We start from the raw sequence: 26416 nt of genomic DNA, 5'->3' as shown, positions 1-26416 counted from the left end.
CCGTCGATACGGCTCCGGAACATACTTGTACTTTTTGGGACATGCAAAAAGGCACCTTGAAGTCTTATTCACTACATGAGGCTCAGGAAATACCCAATATTTGGTTCACCCAACCTACACGCACTTCTGCCCAAAAATATCTCCATTGTCATGGCGCCTAACCCACCGCTAGTCCTTCATCCCCATCACAGAACTCGTGCCCCTCCACTTCCTCTTTGTTCCTCCCCAACTGTCCCCACACTATACAACATTCTCAGATTGGTGCGCACCAACAGGTGTCTGCTCCAAAGGCTTCCCAGTACAAACACATTCCAGCCTCTCGTCACTCCCAGCACCAGTACCCAATCAGGCCGTGGTTCCCCATTGTTGAGGTATGATCCAAAGCGGGCAAACACATCGTACGGGGAGATCGTTGTTGGACGACAAGCTGCAAAACAGGGGCCAAATCGATGAGTGGAAGTGTTGACTTTTCTGAAGTGGAGCTACTGGAGAGCCGCATCCATCTGGGGGAAGGTGCACAGGGGTGAACTCTGGAGGTTCATGGGGTCTTTGGACTACCACAAGAAGATGAGCGGACCAAATAACATAATGAACATTCATCTGAAAGCCAACCAACTTGTTATCATTTACCTTTGCCTCTCTTTGACCGGTAAGAACATTATTGCTTTCAAAAATGTTCTTTCAGCATATTTTAGAACTCATAATGATGCAAGGATGGCAATGCCTCCACTCTAGTTCATCCTAAAGCGGTTCTTTGACCTTTGCCAAACTATTTCCTTAATGTTGGAAGCATAGAGCAACTCATCCACCTCCGAATATGCTAATGAAGCGCGACCTCTTAACACTCAGTGTATGATTCTTTCATGATGAGTGCGAATGTCTTTGTCATTGAAGCGCAGACAGTCATAGCAGGTAAAGAGATGACTGCATTTGTCTCAATCGGACTTTCCCAGCCACGGGAAGAACCACAAGTGCTGGATTTCTACTGATTCCATGAAATAATATTTGCCCGTAAAAGAAAATGAGCAAAAATGATGAATTTCTAATTCAAAACATTGCGAGACGATTTTCTCTAGTACATCCAATAAAACATATTAACACATCATTGTTTGATAATCAGTCTATTTGGGGCCCGGATGGCGCTGGTATCCCAGACATCCCTTTGATCCGGCTCCCCCCCTGCTGCATATCAATTACATTAGCTCAGTCACCTTTGCGACCCGCCGCACGCCACCAGCACCTGCCCCGCTGACCACTCGCTCTGCACGTCCCGGTTGTCCTTCTTTGTCTGCCCCTCATCATGTTGCGGCACACTTTTGGGAGGAAGGTCCGGTCTGTTATCAGAGGACATACTTGGATGTCCGTCCACATTGTCAAACTAAGCGTTAATAGTTGACTCCTAGTTTGTTATTCACACCCTCTCATTTTTTTGTTGGCCTCAGTAGCAATCTGGTTTTTCGATGACAATCGCGCCATGTTTTTGTGGTTCATTGAAAAACAAATCAAAACCGGGCACAAGGTTGCATATAGATGTGTTCTGATCAACCACTTAATGATGTGATGCTCTGATCTTCATGATTAACTAGCATTAGCATCAGTCATTTATTATGTGCGTTGGCCCAGGAGCCTCAGAAACGGAGCGAAGGCTCCATCAGGAGATATTCAAGAACTACAACTTGAAGGTACGACCAGCTCAGTACTGGGAGGAGAAAGTGATGGTGCGGGTCGGAATGACTTTGTCCCAGCTCGTCAGCTTGGTAAGCGCACGCAAACATGCAAATGAAGTCACAAATGACTAATGGCTGACCTCGCATGTGTGTGTCTACCCGACTGCAGAATGAGAAGAACGGCGAGATGACGACCAACGTGTTCATGAATCTGGTATGAGGGTACAAACGCGCATAATCACTCCAGCCAAGTTCACTTGTCACCTTTCAAGCAGCACAAATGATTTCCCACTTTAGTTTTACCTTCATTCTCGCTTCGTCTTTTGCTTGGCGGTAATGAGGATTCTAAATCGGGGTCCTTGAATGTAAAGTACAAATGAAGAATCGTGATTCCACTCACAATGGACGGTGGTAAATGAGAAAGCAGCTATTCCGCACGAGCCTGATCCTAACTTTGTAGCATCAAGGTCAAAATGTGACATGTCGGCAGGAGTGGAAAGACTACCGCTTGTCGTGGGACCCAAAGGAGTACGACAACATCGACGTTTTGAGGATTCCCGCAAACAAGGTGTGGCGCCCCGATATCTACCTCATAAACAAGTGAGAGCCCGCTCGATTTGTTTCAAATAACTTGGAGAAAACGTCGAGCGTCTTCTGTCATCTCCGCAGCAACGACGGTCAATTTGACGTCGCTTTATACGTCAACGTCTTGGTGTACAATGACGGGACAGTCAACTGGCTCCCGCCGGCCATCTACCGTACTTCTTGCTCTATCGAGGTAGAGTCTGCTTGTTCAGGTCACGACAGTCTGCGTTCTCATCGCTCTTGTTACCCATCAAACTCTTCCGCAGGTTGCGTATTTCCCCTTCGACTGGCAAAACTGCAGCATGGTTTTCCGCTCGTATACCTACGATGCCTCGGAAGTCGATCTGCAGTATTATCTGGACGATAATGGAAAGGAGATCCGGGAGATAGTCATAGACGAGAATGCCTTCACGGGTGGGTGACGGATTTGGCTTGCGTCTCCCGAGTCATTTTTTGTCATTTTCATTTCCTGTCGTGCCACAGAAAACGGCGAGTGGAACATATGCCACAAACCTTCGAGAAAGAACGTCAAGGAGGATCTGTATGAGGACATCACCTTCTACTTGATCATTGAGAGGAAACCTCTTTTCTATATCATCAACATCATTGTTCCCTGCATTCTCACGAGCGTTTTGGCTATTTTTGTCTTTTACCTTCCTCCCGGAGCAGGTGTGAAACACGTTGTCTTGTTCTAGTCTACCAAATAAATTGACGTCAAAGCGCTTTGTTGTCTGTCACGCTTGGTCCCTAGGAGAAAAGATGACCCTTTCCATCTCGGTTCTCATCGCCTTGACTGTCTTCATGCTGCTGCTGGCTGACAGAGTCCCAGAGACTTCACTGGCCATCCCAATCATCGTCAACTACGTGATGTTCACCATGATCTTGGTCACATTCTCCGTCATCCTGAGTGTGGTCGTCCTCAACTTGCACCACCGCACACCCAGCACGCACATCATGCCCAGCTGGGTTCGCAGTGTAAGTCGGACGCTTAGCAGCTCGATTTCTAGCATCCACCTACCAGTAGATCCACTGTGCCTCCTCTGCACGTGTCCGAACCATCTCCGTTTATCCTCTCTGGTTTTTACTCCAGAATGAATAAATATTGTACATGATAAAAATCCAGAACATCTAATAGGATTTAGGTTGCAAAATTCCAGAATTTTTCCCAAAAATTACCCTCAATTTGGAATGGCTCCTAACTTTTCAAATTGCCAGGAACTTTAAAAAAAAAAAAAAAAAAAAACACTGACGTCTGCCTTTGACCTTCTAGCTCTTCATCAACTTCCTGCCCAAGTACATCGGCATGACCCGGCCCGAGCAAGACGAGTGTCTTTTGAAGGAGGATTCTTGCGACCAAACACCCCCACCAAGCTTCAACGGACGACAGCCCGGAGGGGAGTACTTTTTCCGCAAGATCAACCCCGATCTTGTAATACCTTGGAGAGGCAGGTAAAGTCATACAAAGTAGCATTAAGTCTACTTTGCTGTTGCTACTCACATCCTCTATTGACAGTCAAGCTAAGCCCCGCCCACGATCCAGCCACAGCCGCCAGCTCTTAAGCTGCCATTTTGGTTGGGCATCAGGGTCTAATCCTGCTGAGGACGTGTGAAGATTTGCGTGGTGGCGATCTGTGTCACACTCAAGTTCATTCTTTCATCCTCTCTCTATCTCTCAGGGCCGTTTAAAGCGAGGCGGCGATCTTTGCACAGCATTTATGGGGATTATTGTGTTATTATTTATCTGTCGTAAGGATCGTTGCTCACCCGTCTTACAGCGCATGTTGTCACAGCATTCCTAAGCCACTCGCACGACTTCCGCGAGTGTATGTGGAGGTCAGAGGTTCAGACTTGACCTTGTGGTTTAGGAGATTGCTGCTGTTGTCACTCAGCGTGACGCACATGCTTTTGTGCTCAGGGGTCAACAACAACACATGTATCCAAAATATGTCTGGAGTTTCAGTTTTGCCCGGTTGAAAGTAGAAAATATGTTTGAAGGTAGCTTGGTCAGTCTCTTCGACTCATTAGGAGTTGTTTAGTTCAAGTGATCATAGAGGGAACGTCTTGTGATTTCCTAGGTGCGAGACTCCAGTGCGGCTCCAAAGGCTTCCAGAGACAGACGGATTCTGTCTGATCCTTCCACCCAACCTGAAGTCGGCCATCGCTGCGGTCACATACATGGCTGAGCAGCTGAAGAAGCAAGATATCGACGATACGGTGAGAAACGTGATTCGTCAAGACCTCAGTCCTAATATTTCATCCATGAATAGTTCTTCCCAACAGTCTGTTCCCTTGTTTTCGGAGTTTCTCATGGAAGCACTGCTTCCAGCATCTTCTTATCTGAGACTTTTTTGGTCCAATTGGATTTCAGCCTCTGTTGCCATGTCAGTCTAATCTATCCAGGGCCTTCAAAATAAGTCGTGTTGGCCCATGTCGCTTCAACTCCACTCTATTAGTAATGGAACTGTTTTGTTTTTTTAACAATCCAATTTCAATTACGCCCTCACAGGGCCAGGCAGATGATGATGTCACCATTCTTCCATAGTCTAATCTGTTGGTCTGAGGAGCAAAACATGTTCCAACCAGGTTCAACCATGCAAATTGATGATTGTTATGATCTTGTGTCTGCATGCAGATGACAGAAGACTGGCAGTTCATCGCCCTGGTGGTGGATCGTCTCTTCCTGTGGCTTTTTGTTATCATCACCACTCTGGGCACTTTGGCAATGTTCTTGGATGCCAGTTTCAACTACACACCTGACAATCCATTCCCATAAGAGGGCATCAAATTGTCAAGCGTCCATAAGACCACAGCCTCCAGATGGATTCATTTTAATTTCCAACACAGTTCAAGAGAACATGTGACTTTTTGATGATCCTGGAAAAGTCCCATTGGTTGACAAATAGATATTGTCAACCCCAATCAATTCATTCATTATTTGTATTAAAAAAAATCTTTGTTTTATATTCACTTCTGGTGCACAACAACTCACTCGAGGAACATAATTGGCTGACAGAGCGCATGTGATGTCAGCGACCTATTTTCAGGCTTGCTGGTGTGCAGCGAAGGGTCCGAGACACGCTGCGCAGTGCACGCACAAATGCAGGCAAAGTTGGGGTTTTTTTTGCCGCGGACAAAAGAAGGCCCCTCTCATGCAGGACAACTCTACAGTCCACCAGTCCCTGTCCTGCTGCTAATCCACTCAAGTTGGGCCTTGTTGCATAAGAAGCTTTTAGGAGCAAAACAACTGGTATGAAGGTTTTTTTTTTTTTCCTTCTTTCAGGGAAAAGCTGTGCGTGGGCGCTTTATTGTTAATGTCTCGCTAACTTCCAGGGACACTTGTGGGACTTCAATCGTCGGAATAGCCCGCCTTCTTGTGCACTTCGGACCAGGAGGCCAGAGAAATGTGAGGGAGGGGAAAGCCCCTTGCATGTGAGAATGCTCAAAGTTCTTGTCTGTGGGCTGATTTAGCTTTTCTTCTATTGGCCATTCAACAACGTTCTCAACCAGTGAGTCAAATGTGTCTTTACTGCTCTAATAAAGCGAAACGTGGAGTGCAAGAAGAAGTCGGGGGGGGGGGGGGCGGCTTGATAGAGCAATGCACTGTTTTCGTGTTCCTTGCAAGTCAAGGTCATCAAATAAATCAGGTTACCAATGGCGACAGCATCGGTAGGCCCCAGACTGTCCACAATCCCTCCTCCGCTTCATCTCTTCTAACGTGGAAAGGCGACATCAAATGGGGAACGTCCAGGGCAACAATAAGGCATCTCCCGCCGGAGGTGAAGTAGAAAGCAAGACAAAAGGTCAGGATGAGTCACTGGAAGGCAAAATAAGCTGGGGGCAGACCTTTGAATATCTGCGAAAGAAGATTCCCAACTAATGTGCCGTATGAGAAATCAAGCTGAGGAAAGTTAGACATACAAGAAGTGAAGAAGTGAAAGCAGTCCTGCTCAACTCTCAATCAAACACTACGACTACAATCTGGCGTCCATGCCAACCCAAAGTGATTTGATGGCTGAAGGAAAAATGATCCCCTCGTTAGCCTTTTTGTCCATGACATCCGTGCACTCGAGGCTGACGACGAGGCACTCAAAAAAAATCAGTCAGCACCAAATTTCTGAATTCACACAAGTTTGTTCTTTTCGAATAAATAGCACGTCTTTGTTTTGCTATCAATGCCGACAAAGTATAATGACCAGCAGAACAATTAAATCTTCTTGGAGTATAAAGTCATTGAAATCATCAGTAGTCGTTACTTTTGGATGTTTTTATTTTAAAATGTTACCTCAGGAAAGGCTGAAATGTCAATCTTCCTAATTGCCTTTCCGCATTCTTTCTCCTGCAGCCCCTCATTAGAATATCATTGTCGGAGATGTGCTGTAAATCAGCTCTGAGGTATTCAATTGTATGTGTGGGGGAGGAAGTGTGGGAGGGGGGGGGGGGGGGCAATTCTGGGTCACTACACATTTTACACATTGATAGGGGGGGCAGAAAAACAAACCCTCTGAAATGCCTCGTGAGCATGAAAACGTGAGGACAAAAAAAGAATCCATCGGGGCAACCTGTTGCGTCGCTTGGAAGCGGAGGGAACATTTCCCAGCAGCCACTTCACACATGACAACAACACACACACACATCTTGCATGCCCATCCCCAAGAAGACCCCTCCGAGCACACACACGTACTCCCATACGAGAGCTTTTTGCATAGAGCTTGCACACAATTGAATACATTCTAGGACAGAGGCCTCGTTTCCTTTGGGGAAAGACAAATGGCCAACTCTGGGATTCAACTTTTGGGGTTCTTCATGTCGCTGACCGGCATCGTGGGCCTGATCATCGGCACCGTTCTGCCCCAGTGGAAGATGTCGGCCTATATCGGGAACAACATCATCACGGCGGTGGCCATGTACCAGGGATTGTGGATGTCTTGCGCCTTCCAGAGTACGGGACAGCTCCAGTGCAAGATCTACGATTCCATCCTGCAGCTTGACAGTGAGTTGTCACGCCAGTATTTTTGGATTTTGTTTTTGTGTGGATGCTGTTTATTGTTTTTGCAAAAAGGTTTGGCACTTTGACATGGAGACATGTAGCATCTGCCCAAGGCGGATCTCAATTTCTATACCAGCCTATTATGATGCGGCGTATTGTACTGATGGGTTGAATCAGATCGGCAAATATTTTGCAAAATCGGTGATATTGTCACAATTTGCTGATCTATCAATAATGTCATTGAATGCAAGACATTACGGCAGACACAATCTTGCTCACATCAGGGACTGGTTTCTGTGCTGCCGATTTTTTTCCAATCATTTTCAATAACTTTTTTGCCCCCCCCCCAGAACAGCGGGGGGATTGGCACTGAACACCACAAAGAGCAACATTTTTAAATGGACTGGATAGATTGATCCAATTACTGATTTGGATCAGTGATCACTTATTACTGAAGTCACTGTTGTGATTCACAAGCTGAGCCACTTATACAATGATGTCAAATGTGACATTTTCCATCACACCTCCTTCAATCAATGCTGCGCATATGCAGGCACAATAACAAAACTATACTTCAATAAATAGCTTTCTGACAGTGACCTTAAATGGAAGTTGGTCCATTACCCACTTCCAGAAGGTTCACCAGGACCTTCTCAAACAATAGAGGCCCCGCAACAGCACCTCCGCTCCCCTCGCTGCAGGAGGGTGCTGTTTGTGCGGGCCAGGCTGGGCCGGACTGGCACAGACTGGTTCGAGGTGGACGGAGACAAAGGAAGGTTTGCCGTGTAATGCTTTATAGGAGGTGGAAAGGGGGGAGCGCTGGCAAATGATGAGCCGACAGTCGTATTTCAAAGTCTGGCGCCACAGCGTTGTAACCCGGGGTTTCGTTTCTAGGAAGAGTTGACACTGAGGCTGCCCGACTGGCACTGAACCTCGCTGAGCACACACATAATAAATAAAAGCAGCTTTTGTGCAGCGTCTAGAGGGCCAGTCCAGAAGTTTTCATCATAACAAAATTGGATCCTCTCCAGGTTCTCTTCAGGCCACCCGAGCGCTGATGATCGTGGGCATCATCGTGTCCGTGGCGGGCCTGGGCGTGGCCTGCACAGGCATGAAGTGCACAACATGCGGAGCGAGCGACAAGCTGCGCAAGGCCCGTACCGCCATGACGGGAGGGATCATACTGTTAGTGGGAGGTGAGTTGGACGGCTCCTTTCAATGACATCCAACGCAAGAACTGCAAAAATGGCTAAAGTACTCATGCTCTGTATCTACATTTACAGAGAGGAATGGCAGGATGGCAACACCTTGCCCCCCCCCCCCCCCCCCCACACACACACACATACACACACACACGCGCATGGACAAAAAAAATACCTGCACCTCACATGCATAATCTGTATTGGCATAACACAATGGTCTTAAAAAGTATACATAGAAATATAGAAAATGTGATGTCGATTTTTTGCATTAGAATAAAGTATTCGTATTTTACGGCATAATACAAACACCTTTAAACGCATCATATATTGAGAGAGGAAGAGCCGCGATAATTGAAATACAGCACAAACTACGCTCCGAGTGTGCGGATCCCTGTGTTTCTATTTTAAAAATCTGACAAACTTACCTTATCATCTCACATTCATTCACAATTTACATCAATAATCATGCCTAAAAAATGTCCATTATAAAATGAACTTAAAGATTTTGCTTTCTGTAGGCGTTTTGACTTAAATCAGCTAGAATCTCTGAACTGAAATACATTCTTCTTCTTTCAAATAGATTCCGTTCTTAAATAAAATAGTGCGCCCTCTTGTAGTAGTAGTAGTATTGCACCCACAATTAACGGGAGGCAGAACAAAATAGAATTACAAACTCAATAAAACACACAAAAAATGGGAAGCCCCGGAACCCGATACGGGCACCGCTGCACTGTAAATTGGTCAAACTGCTACTTAAATATCTTTTTGTTACCTCTTTTTAGGGCTGTGCGCCATCGTGGCTTGCTCCTGGTTTGCTCACAACGTGATCCGGGCGTTCTATAACCCCTACACTCCTGTCAACACCAAGTAAGCTACGTTTGTACTTTTATTTACATCTTTGTTTTTATATTTTTGTTTTTCATACCAATCCACTTGATGCCGCAGGTTTGAGTTCGGCGCCGCCATCTTCATCGCGTGGGGAGGTTCCCTCCTCGACGTCTTGGGCGGCGCCATGTTGGCTGCTTCTTGTCCAAGAAGAAAACAGGTGTCCAAGTACCCATCCGTCCCAGCAGCTAGTTCCCGCTCCGAGCCAGCCAGCAGCAATAAGGAATATGTCTGAATGTCAGAATTATACAAAGATATCCAAGTGAAAATGTGTGTGGGCCGTCACGGTAGCGCAAAAGTAAGACTTTATGCAAAATTGCTTGATTATGACGCAGCAGTGTCACGCCCCGCCCTAGTGGTCAACATGTGTTAGCAAAAATGCTATACACTATTACAGGGGTGTCAAACTCTTTTTTTTTTTTTCGCCGGCCGCATTGTAGTCATAGCTTCTTTCGGAGGCCCATTATGACTGTCAACCCAAATAAATGTATGAGCACCTCATATTAGATACAGTAAAAGCTACAAAACAAACAACTCTTTTTTCAAATCAGACGAGTAAAAACTGGTCGAATATTTAAAAAAAAAAAAAAAAAGATAATAAAAGTGAAGACAATTTGCAATTCTAGCAATGACACGAATTTGATGCACAATTTGTCTTCGCGGGCCACATAAAATGATGTGGCGGGCCGTATCTGGCCCCCCGGGCCTTGGGTTTGACACCTGTGCACTATTAGATCGTAAAAAAAAAGTTGGCGGATGGTGAATTGTCCACCCTTGCACATACATGTTAGACCAGACCTAGAATTTATTCTATAGTCACACATCAGCCATTAGGTTGGAAGCTATTTATTTGGCCAAACGTAGGATGGATTTTAGATTCCAGGTTTCTAGGCTGATGTTGTGTTTTGTGGAATTATTGTTTTTTTTATATACATACAAGACAAACTGAGTTGTAGCTGATAGTATGTAAAAATAAAGGCATTGTAACATATTTTGTTCATGTTGTCTGTTTGCTAAAAGAAGAGGGAATTAGCAAAACTATGGAAAAACATAAGTCAAAATTGGCAACAAGAGCAGTCGCTTCTTACGTCGCCATGGTCAAAAATGGTTTCTTTCCACAATATCCTCGATAAAGATACGTTTATTTCCCCGGATGCAGATTTGAAAAGTTGTCCACTTTCATGCAAACAGCCAACAAAGTCCACATCAAATAAACTTTTTTTTTTAAAGTGTTACAATTTCACAGCCCCCCCCCCCCTCAAAAAATTAGAAAGAAAAAAACAAAAGTCACATTATACAAGAATGAGCATCTCAGTACAACAATAATGATCATCCTAATAGTCAGTTGGTGCTTTTTGTCAGGGTGTGATTGTCACAGCAAATCACAAGCTTGTTTCCACCAGCTCCTTGAGTAAATCGTAACCTCCAGTAGATTGACAAGAACATGGCAGGGGACTCGAAAACATTCACGACTGTACAGGCTCATCCAGCCACGGGCAGCTCAGCATGCAGGCAACAGCGGTGCGGTGTCAAAAGTATGACGACGTAGCCCTTAAAAAAAGAGATGCTCCATGCAAAGAACACGCGTCACGGGCATCCCCACAAAGTGCAAACAACTTCATAGTTGACAAAGTAGCAATTAGAAATGATTTCTTTGAAAGCACATAACTTCACATTTTACAAACAAAAAAATCAGTACCTTTTTCTCATGTCATAAATAACAAAACTTTCATTCACTGGGTTATACAGTAGGCACACTACCAGTGTTAGCAGTATGGAGGTTAGCCGAGTGGACAACCAGATGCCGTAAAGCCGTCACAAGAGGGGGCAGAACCAGCATCTTCTCACCGGCACTCGTTCAGAAGCTCAGTCGGCAGGTCGCCGCAGACCTCCCGGGACGTGCGGCGCCATGGAAAGTCTGAAATGAGGTGAAATCAATTGCTTGTATTTTACAATGTGGGCGGAGGCTCCCGCCGGCGCCCTCTGCGGGCCAAGTTGCGCCATCGCTTGGAGACGACCGCAGGCCGAGATGGAGACACTGGGAAGGAGGTCTCCTGGTTCAGGACATGGGGAGAGACACGGGACACTGGCCGTTGTTGTTCATGATGTCGTCCAGTACTTCGTCGTCCAAGTCCACTAAAATGACAAAAGGGTCAGGATTGAACCCACATCACTACATGGCACGCCTCTCGCTTGGTAATATTAGTCTTTCTTCACAGAACATAAAGAATATATTTGAGAATTTGTATTATCTGTCTACAAATGTTGCGCCACCATTTGTGTTATTTGCTTGAGAAGTTACGAGACCGTGATGATGACGCTATTCGTCAGCCCATCTGCAGAATTTCCCATGATGTGTTAAGCTCTGTTATGCGGTTGCTTGAAATCCACAGAGAGCAATTCACTCTTGGAGTCTTACCTTTCTTGGAGCGACCAATCTGTCCCAGCTTGGGGGCCCTCTGGCCAAGCCGCTGAGGGTTAGGAACATTGGGCCCGCTGCCTTGGCCGTGCTGGGCCCCGGGTCCAGGCTGCATTGGCGGCCCCGCCGGCGGGATCAGCTCGGGGACGCCAGAAGCGCCAAACATGTCTGCAAGGAGGCGCAGCGACTATTTCAGCCGCTAGATGTCCCCACAGCAAAAGAAGTCGAGCTTTGTTGTTGCTGAGCTTCACTTCCGGAAGAGCTCTCACGATTCAATTCTGGGCTGTGAATTCAAATAATAAACACGTTCAAATAAATTCAGCGAATACCTTCTAGCCTATCGAACCAACTGAAATTAAAGTTGAGAAAAAAAAACACCGTTTATCAAACTAAAAGCACCCAGTCGACATTCCTTTAAAATCTTGCTCCAAATGCGCTCCATCAGTACATTATCTGTTTCCAAAGATTCAATGGCGAATAATAATTACCCATATCCTCCTCATCTGAAGCCGCAGTGACGAATCGCCGAAAAATGAAAGGAGCCTCACCACAGCCGTGTTGTTGTTTACTGGGGCTCTCTCTCTTTCTCTCTCTCTCTCGCTCTCTCTCTTCCTCCCTCTCTCACACTTGCTCGACGCGCTGCAGAAGAGAAGGCGAGCGTGGATTTATTTAAAGGAGCCTCTCTGCTGTGGGCTTTTCCGGCCGCTTTATCTTCCCGGTGCTCCCCAAAATGTGCGCGTCGTTGAGCGTACGATGTAAGCAAGCCACACTGCTGCTGACGCCTGCTGTCATTGAGCACAAACTTTAACTGTAGGAGGTGATGCGGAGTTGCTTACGTCACAGCGACGAGCGTGACTCAGCCTCAGCCAATGAGTGGCACACCTTGACAATCGCCATCTATAAATCATGAGATGCTTTTGTCACGTGACCAGACAGTAAAAAACACGAGTTGCACTTTTGTGGGATGAAACGGTCGTGAAAGTTGGAGCAACTTTAAAATGTGAATTGTTGATATCAATGTTAGGAAAACAAAGCAATTTATTTGCTCTAAATCATTTTGCTTAGTGTCTTTTTTGTGTTTAAGTCGGGGGATCATACATGAATAAATGTAAGTGTAAGAAAGCCAATTTTCACAATAGACAATCTTAAAATATTTGGTTTAATCGCCCAACTGGAACTATTATCAAAGTTTGTGGCCTTTAAGTTTCAGTTTGACCAGCGGTTTTATTTAATAATGAAAAATGTGCCACAAAATTTAAAGCTTTGGATAAAACCCTCTGTTGTGCTAACTAATATTAGTGCTATAACTGTCAATAGTTTATATTTTAAAATTCTTCCAACTTAAATTCCTGTTTTACGCTGCAGGACAAAAAAAAAAAAAAGTCTTTTTTACAGTGTGCAGTATCCACGTGAGCAACAGACACATCTGAAGGTGTGAACAATTTGAACATTTGCACACTTTGGAGAGTTCCCAACAAGAAACTAGCAAAGTGTTTGGCTCAGCAGAGTCACACGGGAACTGGTTGTTGTTTATCCCAAAACAGTGTCATGTTGTGTGGACACCAAAACACTGCACTTAAAAGAAACAAGCACAAAGACATAAAGTGGTCAAAAAGGAACACAGACTTCCAAGGATTATGCAAGTCAGGTAAGTTGTGCTTTTTTTTCTATTAAACATCCACTTGCTTTGTTTTCACCAAAAGATGACTGATTGAAGACTCTTGAGCTAAACATTGACCAAAGTCAACAGGGTCGTATCCGGTCTGCTGAGTTCCGGTCAGAGCCCGAATGTTACTGGAGGCCGAAAGAAATGCTTGTGTGTTAATAAGTAAAGATAGTAGTTAGCATGTCCTTAAAATGTTGCCTTGTTTAGTCATGAACATTGCATCGTCAAAGAGAGCACTGTATTTCCAACACCTTATATTATCTTGTCAAAATAATGTACCAGTGTAAAACTTGAATACATTTTGTGACACCATTAATGCAGTTACAGTAGTTGTGAAAGTCTTCTTTGCTGGTGTCTGCATAACTGTATTATACTGCCACCCATTGGCTAAGGCTGGTACTCCAGAAAGGGCAAGGAAATGAATTGAAGCAATAAATCCTGATGCGCAAACTATTTGATAAAGTAGAATATTATAGAGTTCTTTTTTTTTTTAATAAGCTGGTCGGTTTCATTCAATTCAACAAGAAAAAGATGATTTGAGATGTCTCGTCATGTGGTCGGGGCCCAGCCGCAAAGTTGGCGCACCCAGGAGGGGGCGCAATGGAGCACGGGCCTGTGTGCTTGCCATCAAGACGTGGGGGACTGTAAGTGTACCTGGTTGGGGGTGTTCTGATGAGATCATCGTGCGATGACCCCACTGGGTGTGTTTGTGCAGGCTGTTTTGCACTGTGCTGCCTGCCACTGTTCACCTGTAAGGTGGCCAGGAAGGCGGGCCTGTGTCCTCTTCTGCCGCTGCTGGACTGTCTTGGCTGCGTACCCCCGGCCTCCCTCGCCGTGAGGGCCTCTGTCAGGGAAAAATACGGCATAAAGGTACGCACACACGTCAAGCCATATCTTCATTGGCAATTTTTAAATCATTGAGGTTGAGACATAGTTTAATTTTAGAGACAACCTTTCCAGTGTCAACGAAACAATATTCGTAGCTCCACTGCAGTCCAAAGATGTTTTTGTCCTTAAGATTCCGCCCAACTACTTAAATTCTAATTGAGAAATGCGTCCTAATGTAGATTAAGATGGCTGGCAGTGACTTTTAGAGTCCGGACTGGGCTAGGATTGAGAAACAAAGATGCAGGTGGGGGCGGCTTTGCTGTAGAGTTGGAGCATTGCCATGAAAGAAGAAGGTGGTTGATAATGTTGGCACCTCCGGAGGCGGAGTGGGCCGCGGAGCAAGCGTTCAGAATTTGCAGGATTGAGATGAAAAATAAATGAAAATTAATCTCAAACTCAGTACGTGCATCGTAATGACATTAGTGGTTTCATCGACTTGAAGCATGTCTCTGCTTTGCATCCAAATATAGGATGATTTATAATGGCTGTCTGAGTCCAGGTAAATGTTCACCTTTGGCTGGATCCTCCCACTCGTGCTCTCTTCCAGGGGAGCGTGTGGGGCGACTGCCTGTACGGATGCTGCTGCTACCCGCTATCTTGGCTCCAGATCTCCAGAGAGCTGAAAAGAAGAGCTGCATTTCACGCCGCCTCCTCTTTGTCCTCCTCCTCTTTCTCGGACAAATACACGGCATTGACTCCCCTGCAGGGAGCGCACTTGGTCTGAACCACAGGGCAGACTACTCGGGACAAGGCAACAAGACAATACGAAAAATAAAATAAACATTTCTCTTGTGTGACTTTCAACAGTATTTAGACCTTCTGCCATCTTCTGGAAGAGGATTCGAAATTTCTGTCGGTCACTTTCTGCTGCTGGCAAAGTTAAATGAATAAATGGTATAGTTGGGAAAAGACTAATCCGGAGGATACATGTTTTTCTCCACCCACAAAGACTCCTCGTTGCTCTCCCTCTGCTGGTTGTCGGGAGAAAAACAATGATTTTTGTTTGCTGTTTTGTATTCAAATGGAAGCAACACAATCAGTTCTGCAAGCATTTGGTGATTGATTGATTGACATGACTGAATAAAAGAGGACCCAGTATTGAGCCTTGTGGTACTCCAGCAGAACTAAGGAGGTATGAAGAGATTTAACCATCTATTTGAAGTCTTTGTCTTTTCTGACCACAAACAAAAAATGTTTTTTTCTTATGTGAATTTCAGATTGTCAGCACGAATCTCTTCTGATCCTGAAGAAAATGATTATAATATAAACAATGACGTTAATGAAAAAAGAACAAATATGTCAGGCATCAGGCTTGTGTACACAAGACAGCATATCCAACATCCTTTTGACACCTTTCAATATGTTTTGCATAACGGTAATCTAATCAGGAGAGTCAGTCGGCTCCATTCTGTGCAATTTCATTATCGCACGCTATTGGACCGGCCCGACCAGTTACTGTGACACGACCGTCTATAAAATAAGAACCGTGTGGAGGCTCGTGCATCAGTCACTACCTCCTACGACAGGAACACGTACGACTTCCACTCTTGTAAGTTGTCCTGCTTTTCATCTTTACTACCAAGGAATGCTATGAATGTTCGCATATTGGTGAAAACTTGAGTCCTATTTGAGTCATTCAGTGCCAATGACGGTTATAGACGTCAAAGATGGGTCGGCAGTGAATATCAAGTTGAATTTAATTGTTAGCGTTGGCTGTTTTCATGATTGTGGTCATTTGTGGCAGATAGCGCAGCTATGTCTTACCAGATGAACCAACCCAAACCCTTCACCATGACCACCATGACCAGCCTGAACAACCAGTGGAGCTCGGACATCTGCGACTGCTTCGACGACCTGCCACAATGTGAGCGAGTGTGTTGCGTGTGCAGTCGATGATGGCTAGACATGATTCAACGCCAAGAATGCTATCAGAGGCTTCATATTGGAGATGAGGCGTGACGGGGAAGGGTTAAGGCACGGTTAGTTCAGCTGTCCTTGATGCTTTATATGATAAAAGGCGCTACGTGACGTGAACACTTAATGAGCGCCACGATGCGGGCGTGATAAGAGAAAGGAACTAGGGCGAGAAATTAATGAATTTGCCCAGATGCCTAGAGAATTGGGGAGTCTTGACAAGTCTCGAGACCCTCAAAAGTGTAACTGAATGTCCACTGTTTTAGTGATAATATTCTTTTTTCTATCCAGGTTGTTTTGCCTTCTGGTGCCTTCCGTGTTTCACGTGTAAAACGTCGCACGACGCCGGTGAGTGTCTTTGTTTGCCGTTGCTGGATGCCTTTGGGATCATCCCGCCCATGACCACCGCCCTTCGGGTGTCCGTACGCCAACGCTACGGCATTCAGGTATTCATTCACACAACCGCAACGGAATAGTTTCAAAGTTGACTTATTGTTAACGGTTGATAATTCCTCCCTACTTGCAATTTAAAAACCCTGTTCAAGATTAAAAGATATCATTAAGAGTCTGATGAAAGCAAGATTGAACCTTTTTGATTTTAATTCTGAAAGATATGTTTGGCACAAACGCCTAAAACAAAGTGGAGGGAATTATGAACGGTTCAAAATAGCAACTGCTGTTATTCGGCCTCCTTTCAGCCTCCAAGAACATCTGAAATGTGTTTGGGGTTAATCAAAGGCAATTGAAATGACTCCCATTTTACACAAGTTGCATCCCAGTTACGAGAGTGTGTACACTTTTGCAACCATATTATCTCAGTTGGTTTTTTTTTTTTTTTTTGATTTTTTGGGGGGGTGAAAGAAATCGAATCAGTTGTCAAGAAAATTGCTCACATTAATGGTGGGAACAGTTTTTAAATGAATCTTTTGAGTCTGTTTTATAAAAACTTGGTATTCATACAAGGGTGTGTAGACTTTTTCTATCAACTGCACAATTGAGCAATAAATGTCCTGGTTCAATTTGTAGTGTCATTTTGTCGTCCACAGGGTACAGTTTGCAGCGATTGCATCTACGCTTGCTGCTGCGGCCCGTGCACCTGGTGCCAAATCTCCCGCGAAATCCAAGTCAGAAAAAACCCTATCACGTTCGTCAACATGGCACCTTGAAAAAAATGCCCGAGGTCTTCATCCCTTGCGTCATCGCTCGAGCCGTGAGCACATTCTGGGACTTTGTGTTTTATCTATATCTGATTGGGTCCGAGTACGTCGCCACTCTTGGAATGTCACCTAACAGCTGATTGAACTTTAGGATATACGTCACGTCACTTAGAATAAATCTGGAGACCTGACCTATGTCACGTCGTTGAAGAAAAAAAAAAAAAGATTAGCTTGTTGTTTTGATAGAGCACATCATAGTCAGGTTTAATTAAAAATATTTGTAATAAAGATGAAAGATTCCAATGAATGTCAATATTTCTATGTTTTGTTTGTATTAAGCGCTGAAATAAAAAAAAAACATCAGTAACTTAAGTGTGTTTGAATCCAAGTGTGAAGTCGCGGAACTTTCCAAAGCTGTCTCCAATGGTTGACGTGAACGGAGAGCATCGTGTGAAATGGCTGCAAAATGACTGGCCACAGAGAAAACAAACAAAAGCGTCTGTCGGAGGAGCACCCGGGGAATCAAATGTGTCACCGTCGTGAGGCGTGGGACAATTGCAGGAAGGAAGCCTTGGTGGACTGGCGAGTGTCCTGAGAGTTTGGCTTGCAGATGGACCTTGAGAACATCACTGGAGCATACTTTTTCTTGCTCACGTTATTTTCCTTGTTTCGCGTGTGACTTTGCCATTTCCTGCGTTACTGCCGTTCCCGTCGTACTTTCTCCTGGTCTCATTAAGGCCTCAAGAAACTGCTTGGAATTTTCCATGCAACTCAGTCCATCAAGTCAATATATTGCTCCAAATTTGACTACCGTAATTTTCGGACTATAAGTCGCACCGGAGTATAAGTCGCACCAGCCATAAAATGCCCAAAAAAGTGAAAAAAAAACATATATATGTATATAAATCGCTCCTGAGTATAAGTCGCCCCCCCACCCAAACTATGAAAAAACACCGCGACTTATAGTCCGAAAATTACGGTATATTAAATGGGTGTTATAGCAGTTCAAATGCCTCTGATTAACCCTAAGGAAAATTCGGATGTTCTTGTAGGCTTTTCCTGCAACTCTCAGCTGAAGCTTACCTTCCCGTCAAACCATTAAACAAAGATCATTACTCGTTTATTCAAAGCAAGCACTCAGTGTAGCTTCTGCTAACTAAATGCTAACAAATAATGAGAAACACCGTAGGCTTGCGGGCTAGTAATTAGCATCTATGTGGAGGTGCTGTTAAACATTAAGTCATGGATGTCTGAGCACAAACGTTATAGCCCACAAAGATATCTTGGAAGAAGGACACATTTTAATGCCATACATAAAAGTGTGACAAAAATGGTTTCATTCTGTTTTGTTGTCAGATCATTGCCAGGATGAACGATACAGAAACGAGTCGGACTTCTCGCGTTCACTTTTCGAATTTCGTCACATGTCACATGAGTGATTGCTTTCTCAACCTTGGACTCTGACCTGGCAGGTTGTGTATTTGGTGTTGCAGGGAATCACAGAGTCGGGAAGTAAAAGTGTGTTTTTTAAAACAACAAAGGTGAGCTACCTGAGCATTTTGCACAATTTATCCGCTTGATACTATTGTGGGTTCGATCATTCAGTCTTTTGGAAAATAATAACGGGACGGGGCGTGCAGAGACAAAGTTCCATGTGCCTCATGGAAGTTGTAGACACTCTGACTCATTTTGTGTATGAAGTTGAAAAAAAATGTGTGACTGCTCTGCTCAGCTAGCTCTGCTAGCTTATTAGGACATGGACTACATGCGATTTGTGATATACGTACACTACCGTTCAAAGGTTTGGGGTCACAAAATTGTTTGGGTGACCCCAAACTTTTGAACGGTAGTGTAAATATTATTATAATAAAATATTATGGATTAAATATTATAAATTATATCTTATATTTGTATAAGATTATATATAATCTATGAATATAAGTATACATATATATTATAAGATTTTTTACACAGAAGATTATATACATAATCTATAAATAATTATCTAAATAAATATATACACTACCGTTCAAAAGTTTGGGGTCACCCAAACAATTTTGTGACCCCAAACTTTTGAACGGTAGTGTACTTCCGATCTTGCCAGTGGTCGGCAAATAGTTTCCACTCAAATTTGTACCTCCATAAAAAAACAATGGAGAAAAATACAGATAATATAGGCTGCTTAACATTTTGTGTGGCTAAAAAGACATACCTGTCGGGTTTTGCGCATTTCCATTCAAGTTGCAACCCGGTTTACTAATTTAATCTCTTTCCCCGTGCAGTTAGATCGTCTCTCCCGGGAATTTCCCAAGACTATGGCAGCGCTCCTCGCAGCGTTGGGCTTCCTGTCGCTATGGCCGGCTGGAACGGACAGCAGCAGGATCCTGGTGGTGCCGGTGGACGGCAGCCATTGGATCAACATGGAGGTGATCCTGAAAGTGCTGCACTCCAGAGGACACCAACTCACGGTGCTGCACTCCCCCAACAGCTGGTACATCCCGACCAACGCTTCCTTCTACACTTCTATCACCGCCCGCATGTTGGAGGACGGCAACAAGAAGGACTACTACAATAAATTGCTCTTGAATGTTCTCGAGGTCCGCCGGTCCGCCGGCTTCTTGACGACCTTCTACCAGCAGCGCTTGATCACAAACCTGTTGGCGACCGGACATAAAACTCTGGCCGATGCAGCCGGCGAGATGTTGGACAACCCTGCTTTCGTTGCAAAGCTACGAGAGGCCAAGTTTGATCTGATGCTAACGGATCCCGGCCTGACGGTGGGGGTGCTTCTGGGGAATTACCTCAAGTTGCCGATGGTTTTCAACGTGCGTTGGATGAATAATGGCGAGAGCCACTTTGCCATGGCCCCGTCCCCGCTCTCCTACGTCCCCGTGCCCGGAAGTGAGCTGGATGATCAGATGGATTTCCCGGGAAGGCTTAAGAACATGCTACATTACGTTTACAGTCTCATTGAACTCCACTTTTACATAAACCCGGTTTATGCGGATTTGTTCCGGCGCCACTTTCCACCCAAAACGGACTTGTTCACCCTGGAGCATGCGGCGGACATCTGGCTGGTGAGGTCAGATTTTATCTTTGAGCTCCCGCGGCCGACCATGCCAAATGTGTTCTACGTGGGGGGTTTCCAGTGTGAGAAGGCCAAACCCTTGCCTGCGGATCTGGAAGCCTTCGTGCAGAGCTCGGGGGAGCACGGGGTGGTGGTGATGTCTTTGGGAACGCTGGTGTCGGCCCTGCCCCGTGATGTCACCGAAGCCATCGCCGCTGCGTTCGCTCAGCTCCCCCAGAAGGTGGTCTGGAGGATCAAGGGGGAGAAGCCTTCATTGTTGGGCGACAACACCTTGTTGGTGGACTGGTTGCCTCAGAATGACCTCTTGGGACACCCCAAAACCCGCGCCTTTGTCGCTCACGGAGGTACCAACGGCATGTACGAGGCCATCTACCACGGGGTTCCGGTTCTGGGTCTGCCGCTGCTCTTTGACCAGTTTGACAACCTATTGCGACTGAAGGTGCGTGGGGCAGCCCGAGTGGTGGAGGCCAAATCGCTCACCGTGGAAGGCTTCCTGGAAGCTCTCAGGGACATCCTGGAGAATCCGACCTACCGCGATAACATGCGCCGACTCTCTCGTCTCCATCACGATCGCCCGATGCCTCCGTTGGAGACCGCCATCTTTTGGATCGAGTACGTCACCAGGCACGGAGGAGCGTCGCATCTGCGGCCAGTCGGGTACAGCCTGCCTTGGTACTCCTACTTCTGCCTGGACGTGGTTCTGTTCATCACCGCTGTCGTCGCGACTTTTGCGTGGATTTCCATGTTCACGTGTAAGACCGTCTGCTGTCGGCGGTTCGGTAGAAAGATGAAACGCGAATGAAACATTCTGATTGTTGATATTGGTTGTCAGTATGCACTCGTTTCATTTTGACCACTGAACCCGACATTGCTGCTGCCTGGGAATCAAAATGCAGAGCAACGTTAGCGTAGAAAAGGTGACCAGGTCAAGTTCGTCTCTATATGCTGGGACAGGGGTGTCGGTTTGTTGTTCGTCATTATGTTGGATTTTTTTTTTTTTAATCAATAAATCAGTCTGGTGGCATTTTCAAGGGAGCAAAATGAGCGATTGGACATGAACAAGCTTTCCTTTTTAAAAAATACTTCCTGAAACCAATTGTCTCCACACAGCCATTCTTCCCCAGGACAATTGCAATTGTGTTTTCCCTCCCAGCAAAGTACATAACATTTCGAATATGAAATCCCATAACCTTGTCCATATCGAGGTCATGCCTTTGATAATTTTTTCCAAATTACAGACATTTTTTTTACAGACAATAAAAAAACTCAAAACTGTGAGTTGTTGATGTGTCAGGAAACAATTCTCACATTGATATCAATTGTCTGAACCCTCCGAATATTGCAAACTCCCGAAATCCTAACGTACATACATACATTCACACGTTTAACGGCAGATTTTCCAGCTTGTAGCGTGACCTGTAGCTTCTGTATGTTTTTGCCCAAGCCCAAAAGGCGTTCTCCTATCTCAGGATGTTGCCCGTAAAAGCCAAGACGTTGGCTTCCTGTGGAGGAAACGATCAAAGAATGGACAAAAGTCGGTCCAGACGCCGCGTTCCCAGCACTTGTTGAGCGCAGGTCACCCAGCAACAAGAAAGTCGTTGCGTTCGCTTGAAGGTGATGTTCTTGCTCCCGTTGCCGCAGGTGCTGTTTGTCCCCTGATGGATGCTTGGCAGACAAAACCCAAATCTGGCCTCCGTAGGAATATCTCAGAAGAAGTTTGTCTTCTCGAATGGCAAAGTGGCGTGTAGGCGTGCGGCGTTCGTCATGTCCAACGACAGCTGCGGCCTCCCCTTGGAGACGGACGTCCCGGGCTTGACTTGCATCTACGGCCTGGTCTTCGCCGTGGGCCTGCCCTGCAATCTGCTGTCGCTCTGGGGCCTGTACCACCTGGGTCGCTCGGGTAGCGGCGGATGCCAGCGAGTCTACATCCTCAACCTGCTTCTGTCCGACCTCCTGCAGCTGCTCACCCTGCCCCTGTGGATCCTGTACCTGCAGGGCAGCCACCGCTGGCCCTACGGTCAGCTGACCTGCGAGCTGGTGGGCTACGTGTTCTACGTCAACGTCTACGCCAGCGTCATGTTCCTGTGCCTAATAGCGCTGGACCGCTGCCTGGCCATCGTGTTCCCGCTGAGCAGCCGCAGGGTTAGGACGGTCCGGGTGGCCGCAGTGTCGGGCTTGGCGGTGTGGACGCTCACGTTCCTCTTCTGCCTTTCTGGACTCTTGCCATCCGTTTTTGACTCGGAGCGGCGACTGTGTCTGGAGCAGTATCCTGTCAGCCCCCGTTATGCCCACTTCAAAATCACCACTGTGGCTCTGGGCTTCCTGTTGCCGTGCGCCATACTCGGGTAAGCCTGAACACGCAAACGCTTCCATCCTATAATCATGTGTCATTCTTTTTTTTTTTTCCATACTTGACTTTCAGCTACACGTCAGCCCACATCTGGGTCACCCTGCGCCACTCTCCCTCCCTGTCGGCCCACGAGCGTCGCAAGATCGTCGGCGTCCTGGTGGTCATTACGGTCAACTTCATCGTAGTGTTCGGACCGTACCACTTGGTAGGCGGCTACAGATTTGCGTCCTTGCTGCAGGCCGACGAGCCGTGCGCGCTGGAGCGCTCCATCTTCTTGCTCTACCGCCTGTGCTACGGGCTGACCAGCCTCAACACCATGCTCGATCCCCTCTTCTACATTTTCCTGTGCGCTGACGCGCGGCTGGAGCTGAGAAGGTCGCTGCCTTGCTCCGGGCGAGGCCAAAACGCTGGCAAAGTGACAGCTGGGAGCAGCAGAGCTCATCCGGATCCAGACAAGGAAAGTGGACAAAATAATCTGCTTGTTGCCTGAAGGCTTTCTTTGCCAGATTCCAAAGACCCCTTTGAAATCCTCTAAAAAAATAAATAATTACTGTATATTCTAGGGGGGGGCGAAGTAGTAGTACTGCGTGAAAAAAGTACTCTTTGTGCCAGACTACAATATATATTTTTGAGGTCACATTTAGTTCAGGGCTTTAAGTGGGCCGAAGCTAAACTTGATGTATTTGTTAATTGTGTGTGTGTGTCACGTCAACACTGATATGTAGGCATGCACTTTTTTTTTTAATATGACAATTTATTTTTTCAAAAAAAAAAAAAACATTGCAAGCTTAAGATAGCAGAATCTCTGGTGTCACAAAAACTAATAACATTTTGGAAAAAAACGCTAACGATTGCCTTGGTTGTAATTGGACAGAAATCGCTTTTATGTATTGAAAAACTCAATTCAAGACATTTTGGATGAATAAATGGCCTTTGACCTGCAAGATAATTGCAACTAGGTGTCGTCCGGGTCATCTGTGCAGTGAACAAGAAGGATCCAGCCCACAAAACGATTGAAATGTTGAGAAAAAAAGCGCACGCAGACACACGGGTACATTTTGAAGATTGTTGCACGAGCACATACGACACAACTTCTGCAACGCCTTTGAGCCGAGAAGAAATTTTTTTTTTTCCACTGGAGGAAGAGGCTTGTTTTTCACATCAAGCCCTTTTTGGGTGACACCGCCATTAAGGCAGAAGTCTCAACGGAGAACGGGATGTTCAAGCTCGGCGTGCTGTTGGTTGCTCTTTTTAGAGCAGGTAAGTTCCGTCATTACAAAATTATATATATTTTTATTTTTAATTGCAAAGCCATTCTAACGTGCTTTTGTGTGCGTTTCAGATGCGAGTGTGCGTTTTGCCAGTCTGGGTGACAATGTCAGCCTGCCCTGCTACTTTGAGCCCGGCGCCAAATATCTGTCCTGGTACAAGCAGGTGGCAGGCGACCGTCCGCAAGTAGTTTTGTCCTTCTACATTTACGAGCAAACCCCTCACAGCCACAAGCGGATAAAATTCCACACCGGAGAAAATTTCTTCCATCTGAACATTTCTGACGTGGAGCTCTCGGACACGGCCATGTACTACTGCGGCCAGAGCAAACTCAATATCATTACCTTTGAGAGTGGAATCTTTTTGCTTGTAAAAGGTATGGCGTCTCTTTCGGCATTTAACTCGCCTAAATATCAACGTATTGCCGACAAAGTGCTGAAGCCAAAAAGCAAATCCCAACGGCTATTAGAGAGTAAAAATTAATTTTTATTTTATATTCATTTTTGAGTGACTGAGATTGTGGTTGTTTTTGGGAAAAAAAAAAAGTTAAAATGTAAAAAAAAAAAAAAAACCCGCGCCCAAAGAAAAACAACCAAATTGGGGGGGAAAAAAAGGCGAAAACCTGTCAATCAAATTCCAGGCAATGATGAACACTTACCAAACGTGGTTCCTGGCTCTGAGCTTTTAGTTCCCTTTCAGAATCCGGTCGCCTGTCCGTCTTCCAGCATCCGACGTCCATCACAGTGTCCCCGGGTGGGTCCGCCACCCTGAACTGCACCATGCACCCTGGAACCAGCGACGGGGGACACACGGTCTACTGGTTCCGAAAGGCCTCGGGCGACTCCCACTTGATGTACGCGCACTCGGAGAACACTAGCGGGTGCGCGACGGCGTCGGAGTCGGGTTGCGTTTACATGCTGTCCAAGCGGGACGTCACCCTGTCCGACGCCGGGACGTATTACTGCGCCGTGGCCTCCTGTGGGGAGATTGTGTTTGGAAAGGGGTCCAAAATGGGAATCAGAGGTGAAGTCTTAGACCTAAAAAGTTCCAGAATTTTTTTTTTTTTAAATCTCACATGGTGTGCATTCATTCCACAGGTGAAAAGATACACTTGTACATACTGCTAGCATCTCTGCTTACGTCCCTCCTCGTCATTGTCTGTCTTACGGTCCTCCTTTGCAAAAAGAGACAAAAAGACAACAATTTCTCAGGTATTGGACTCAATGTTCTTTTCATATGCACGTGGAGTAAAAAATATATTGTCTTTTGATTCTGTTAACAGGGAAAATATCACAGCCAAATGTAGCGGATGACAATACAGACGAGGTTGGTCCATTAGATTCTTTGAAACGATGACACGCATAAACACACACTTTTCACGTACAAAATCCAACTCCCCACAGAACGAGGATGACCCCGCTTTGCCGTACGTGGCTCTGGAATTCAAAATGAGATCGTCCAACAGCGGGAGACAAAGGGGCCCGGAGGAGAGCGTTTACTCCGGATTGCGACTCCAACATGCAGATTGATCAACATCATCGGCGCTTAATACCCGATTGCATTGTAAGATATGAGTCTTATAATAAAACAAATAGTGGACCAACAATGTTTGAAAATGGTTCTGGCCTTTATTCATGACGTGAAACCATTTGCATGCCAGCGGAGGAATTTATTGTAAAGAAGTATTTTGTTTTAGTTGGTGACAGTGTTTAATGTCTTTCATGGAACCTGTGTGGTTCTCAGCGACCCTAAACAGGATGTTGACGCGGTTTTGAGAGCAAGGCTTGCTCCATTTTAAAACATTGTTTGCAAGGGTCAACGAAATAAAGACATGCGGCCCATTTGTGGTTGGATGACTTGCAGCGTACAGGAAGTACATTCATTTGAAAGCGAGCCCAATCTAGCAGTGGAAAGTTGAAAAAAAGAATTGACGCCAAAAGTGGTTGTCGGGTTGTCAGCTCACAGCGGCGCCTGACACATTAAAACAATTTCACGTAACTTGCTTAACGTGATGCACGTGCGAGAAAGATGCCGCTGTAGTGAGGAATTTTAGAATGTCCAAAAACTCTCGAACACAATATAGCAGGGGTGTCCAAACTTTTTGCAAGGAGGGCCAGATTTAATAAAGTGAAGGGGCCCGGCCGGGGGCCAATAGTTTTTTCAGACATTTTTTAACGACAAAAATTTCATGCAAATACACACTGTTATAAAACAAATTTCATTGTCACAATTGTCTTTATTTTTCAAATGACAAAATAACCAAATATAAGCCATTCAGGCAGATGTGAACAACTCTAAAAACACAAATTCTGCCTTTCATTCATATCTGAAGAGTCAGA

At 45.5% G+C, this 26416-nt stretch overlaps 9 protein-coding genes across 13 annotated transcripts in view; 8 read left to right on the top strand and 1 right to left on the bottom strand.

Annotated features, from left to right (window-relative positions):
- The window catches only part of LOC119129646 (C-type mannose receptor 2-like), a 902042-nt gene that overhangs the window by 61134 nt on the left and 814492 nt on the right, over positions 1 to 26416 (top strand). The gene's annotated exons all lie outside the window — the stretch shown is intronic.
- On the top strand, positions 293 to 5809 carry chrnb1l (cholinergic receptor, nicotinic, beta 1 (muscle) like). Its single transcript, XM_037260338.1, has 11 exons — positions 293 to 649; positions 1624 to 1757; positions 1837 to 1881; positions 2158 to 2267; positions 2337 to 2445; positions 2519 to 2666; positions 2736 to 2921; positions 3004 to 3227; positions 3523 to 3701; positions 4328 to 4466; positions 4885 to 5809. The coding sequence occupies exons 1-11, from the start codon at positions 541 to 543 to the stop codon at positions 5023 to 5025; spliced, it is 1524 nt and encodes a 507-aa protein (XP_037116233.1). The 5' UTR covers positions 293 to 540; the 3' UTR covers positions 5026 to 5809.
- cldn7a (claudin 7a) lies at positions 6844 to 9790 on the top strand. Its single transcript, XM_037260481.1, has 4 exons — positions 6844 to 7242; positions 8271 to 8435; positions 9224 to 9308; positions 9387 to 9790. Exons 1-4 carry the CDS (start codon positions 7020 to 7022, stop codon positions 9559 to 9561), a joined length of 648 nt encoding a protein of 215 aa, XP_037116376.1. The 5' UTR covers positions 6844 to 7019; the 3' UTR covers positions 9562 to 9790.
- Positions 10450 to 13153, bottom strand: si:dkey-112a7.4 (calcium/calmodulin-dependent protein kinase II inhibitor 1). 2 transcript variants are annotated; one of them, XM_037260520.1, is made up of 3 exons: positions 12234 to 12611; positions 11746 to 11913; positions 10450 to 11462 (listed from the first exon to the last, which is right to left on the bottom strand). In XM_037260520.1, the coding sequence occupies exons 1-3, from the start codon at positions 12235 to 12237 to the stop codon at positions 11386 to 11388; spliced, it is 249 nt and encodes an 82-aa protein (XP_037116415.1). In that variant the 5' UTR covers positions 12238 to 12611; the 3' UTR covers positions 10450 to 11385. The 2 variants fall into 2 exon arrangements, 1 of the variants encoding a protein (XP_037116415.1); XR_005098946.1 differs by lacking the exons at positions 10450 to 11462; positions 11746 to 11913 and adding exons at positions 11985 to 12028; positions 13139 to 13153 and having other exon boundaries at positions 12234 to 12642.
- LOC119128242 (cornifelin homolog B-like) lies at positions 13929 to 15397 on the top strand. 2 transcript variants are annotated; one of them, XM_037260499.1, is made up of 3 exons: positions 13929 to 14055; positions 14127 to 14281; positions 14799 to 15397. In XM_037260499.1, the coding sequence occupies exons 1-3, from the start codon at positions 13953 to 13955 to the stop codon at positions 15021 to 15023; spliced, it is 483 nt and encodes a 160-aa protein (XP_037116394.1). In that variant the 5' UTR covers positions 13929 to 13952; the 3' UTR covers positions 15024 to 15397. The 2 variants fall into 2 exon arrangements, with proteins under 2 accessions (XP_037116394.1, XP_037116395.1); XM_037260500.1 differs by having other exon boundaries at positions 13938 to 14055; positions 14847 to 15214.
- On the top strand, positions 15711 to 17580 carry LOC119128249 (cornifelin homolog A-like). 2 transcript variants are annotated; one of them, XM_037260508.1, is made up of 4 exons: positions 15711 to 15848; positions 16044 to 16163; positions 16505 to 16659; positions 17260 to 17580. In XM_037260508.1, exons 2-4 carry the CDS (start codon positions 16055 to 16057, stop codon positions 17377 to 17379), a joined length of 384 nt encoding a protein of 127 aa, XP_037116403.1. In that variant the 5' UTR covers positions 15711 to 15848; positions 16044 to 16054; the 3' UTR covers positions 17380 to 17580. The 2 variants fall into 2 exon arrangements, with proteins under 2 accessions (XP_037116403.1, XP_037116405.1); XM_037260510.1 differs by having other exon boundaries at positions 15789 to 15848; positions 16048 to 16163.
- Positions 18830 to 21532, top strand: ugt5g1 (UDP glucuronosyltransferase 5 family, polypeptide G1). Of its 2 annotated transcripts, XM_037260332.1 has the most exons (3): positions 18830 to 18911; positions 19653 to 21268; positions 21323 to 21532. In XM_037260332.1, the coding sequence occupies exon 2, from the start codon at positions 19686 to 19688 to the stop codon at positions 21258 to 21260; it is 1575 nt and encodes a 524-aa protein (XP_037116227.1). In that variant the 5' UTR covers positions 18830 to 18911; positions 19653 to 19685; the 3' UTR covers positions 21261 to 21268; positions 21323 to 21532. The 2 variants fall into 2 exon arrangements, with proteins under 2 accessions (XP_037116227.1, XP_037116226.1); XM_037260331.1 differs by having other exon boundaries at positions 18831 to 18911; positions 19653 to 21532.
- Positions 21791 to 23335, top strand: si:dkey-165a24.9 (G-protein coupled receptor 4). The gene is made up of 2 exons (XM_037260390.1): positions 21791 to 22803; positions 22881 to 23335. The coding sequence occupies exons 1-2, from the start codon at positions 22121 to 22123 to the stop codon at positions 23296 to 23298; spliced, it is 1101 nt and encodes a 366-aa protein (XP_037116285.1). The 5' UTR covers positions 21791 to 22120; the 3' UTR covers positions 23299 to 23335.
- On the top strand, positions 23871 to 25693 carry LOC119128200. The gene is made up of 6 exons (XM_037260444.1): positions 23871 to 24068; positions 24151 to 24453; positions 24777 to 25100; positions 25175 to 25288; positions 25360 to 25403; positions 25481 to 25693. Exons 1-6 carry the CDS (start codon positions 24026 to 24028, stop codon positions 25604 to 25606), a joined length of 954 nt encoding a protein of 317 aa, XP_037116339.1. The 5' UTR covers positions 23871 to 24025; the 3' UTR covers positions 25607 to 25693.

This window comes from Syngnathus acus, chromosome 10, assembly GCF_901709675.1.
Source record: "Syngnathus acus chromosome 10, fSynAcu1.2, whole genome shotgun sequence".
NCBI classification, from domain to species: Eukaryota; Metazoa; Chordata; class Actinopteri; order Syngnathiformes; family Syngnathidae; genus Syngnathus; species Syngnathus acus.
Note: the sequence above shows the minus strand (reverse complement) of the source record. Positions and strands in the feature narration are given on the sequence as shown.

Excerpts from the sequence above, each read along its gene's own strand:
- chrnb1l (XM_037260338.1), top strand. The coding sequence starts at position 541 with ATGGGGTCTTTGGACTACCACAAGAAGATGAGCGGACCAAATAACATA. Across the intron at positions 650-1,623 it reads CCTTTGCCTCTCTTTGACCG|GAGCCTCAGAAACGGAGCGA; the intron begins GTAAGAACATTA and ends GCGTTGGCCCAG. Across the intron at positions 1,758-1,836 it reads TGTCCCAGCTCGTCAGCTTG|AATGAGAAGAACGGCGAGAT; the intron begins GTAAGCGCACGC and ends ACCCGACTGCAG.
- cldn7a (XM_037260481.1), top strand. The coding sequence starts at position 7,020 with ATGGCCAACTCTGGGATTCAACTTTTGGGGTTCTTCATGTCGCTGACC. Across the intron at positions 7,243-8,270 it reads TTCCATCCTGCAGCTTGACA|GTTCTCTTCAGGCCACCCGA; the intron begins GTGAGTTGTCAC and ends GATCCTCTCCAG. Across the intron at positions 9,309-9,386 it reads TACACTCCTGTCAACACCAA|GTTTGAGTTCGGCGCCGCCA; the intron begins GTAAGCTACGTT and ends TTGATGCCGCAG.
- si:dkey-112a7.4 (XM_037260520.1), bottom strand. Across the intron at positions 11,463-11,745 it reads GATTGGTCGCTCCAAGAAAG|TGGACTTGGACGACGAAGTA; the intron begins GTAAGACTCCAA and ends TTGTCATTTTAG.
- LOC119128242 (XM_037260499.1), top strand. The coding sequence starts at position 13,953 with ATGTCTCGTCATGTGGTCGGGGCCCAGCCGCAAAGTTGGCGCACCCAG. Across the intron at positions 14,056-14,126 it reads CCATCAAGACGTGGGGGACT|GCTGTTTTGCACTGTGCTGC; the intron begins GTAAGTGTACCT and ends GTGTTTGTGCAG. Across the intron at positions 14,282-14,798 it reads GGGAAAAATACGGCATAAAG|GTAAATGTTCACCTTTGGCT; the intron begins GTACGCACACAC and ends GTCTGAGTCCAG.
- LOC119128249 (XM_037260508.1), top strand. The coding sequence starts at position 16,055 with ATGTCTTACCAGATGAACCAACCCAAACCCTTCACCATGACCACCATG. Across the intron at positions 16,164-16,504 it reads CTTCGACGACCTGCCACAAT|GTTGTTTTGCCTTCTGGTGC; the intron begins GTGAGCGAGTGT and ends TTTTCTATCCAG. Across the intron at positions 16,660-17,259 it reads GCCAACGCTACGGCATTCAG|GGTACAGTTTGCAGCGATTG; the intron begins GTATTCATTCAC and ends TGTCGTCCACAG.
- ugt5g1 (XM_037260332.1), top strand. The coding sequence starts at position 19,686 with ATGGCAGCGCTCCTCGCAGCGTTGGGCTTCCTGTCGCTATGGCCGGCT.
- si:dkey-165a24.9 (XM_037260390.1), top strand. The coding sequence starts at position 22,121 with ATGCTTGGCAGACAAAACCCAAATCTGGCCTCCGTAGGAATATCTCAG. Across the intron at positions 22,804-22,880 it reads TTGCCGTGCGCCATACTCGG|CTACACGTCAGCCCACATCT; the intron begins GTAAGCCTGAAC and ends CTTGACTTTCAG.
- LOC119128200 (XM_037260444.1), top strand. The coding sequence starts at position 24,026 with ATGTTCAAGCTCGGCGTGCTGTTGGTTGCTCTTTTTAGAGCAG. Across the intron at positions 24,069-24,150 it reads GGTTGCTCTTTTTAGAGCAG|ATGCGAGTGTGCGTTTTGCC; the intron begins GTAAGTTCCGTC and ends TGTGCGTTTCAG. Across the intron at positions 24,454-24,776 it reads AATCTTTTTGCTTGTAAAAG|AATCCGGTCGCCTGTCCGTC; the intron begins GTATGGCGTCTC and ends GTTCCCTTTCAG.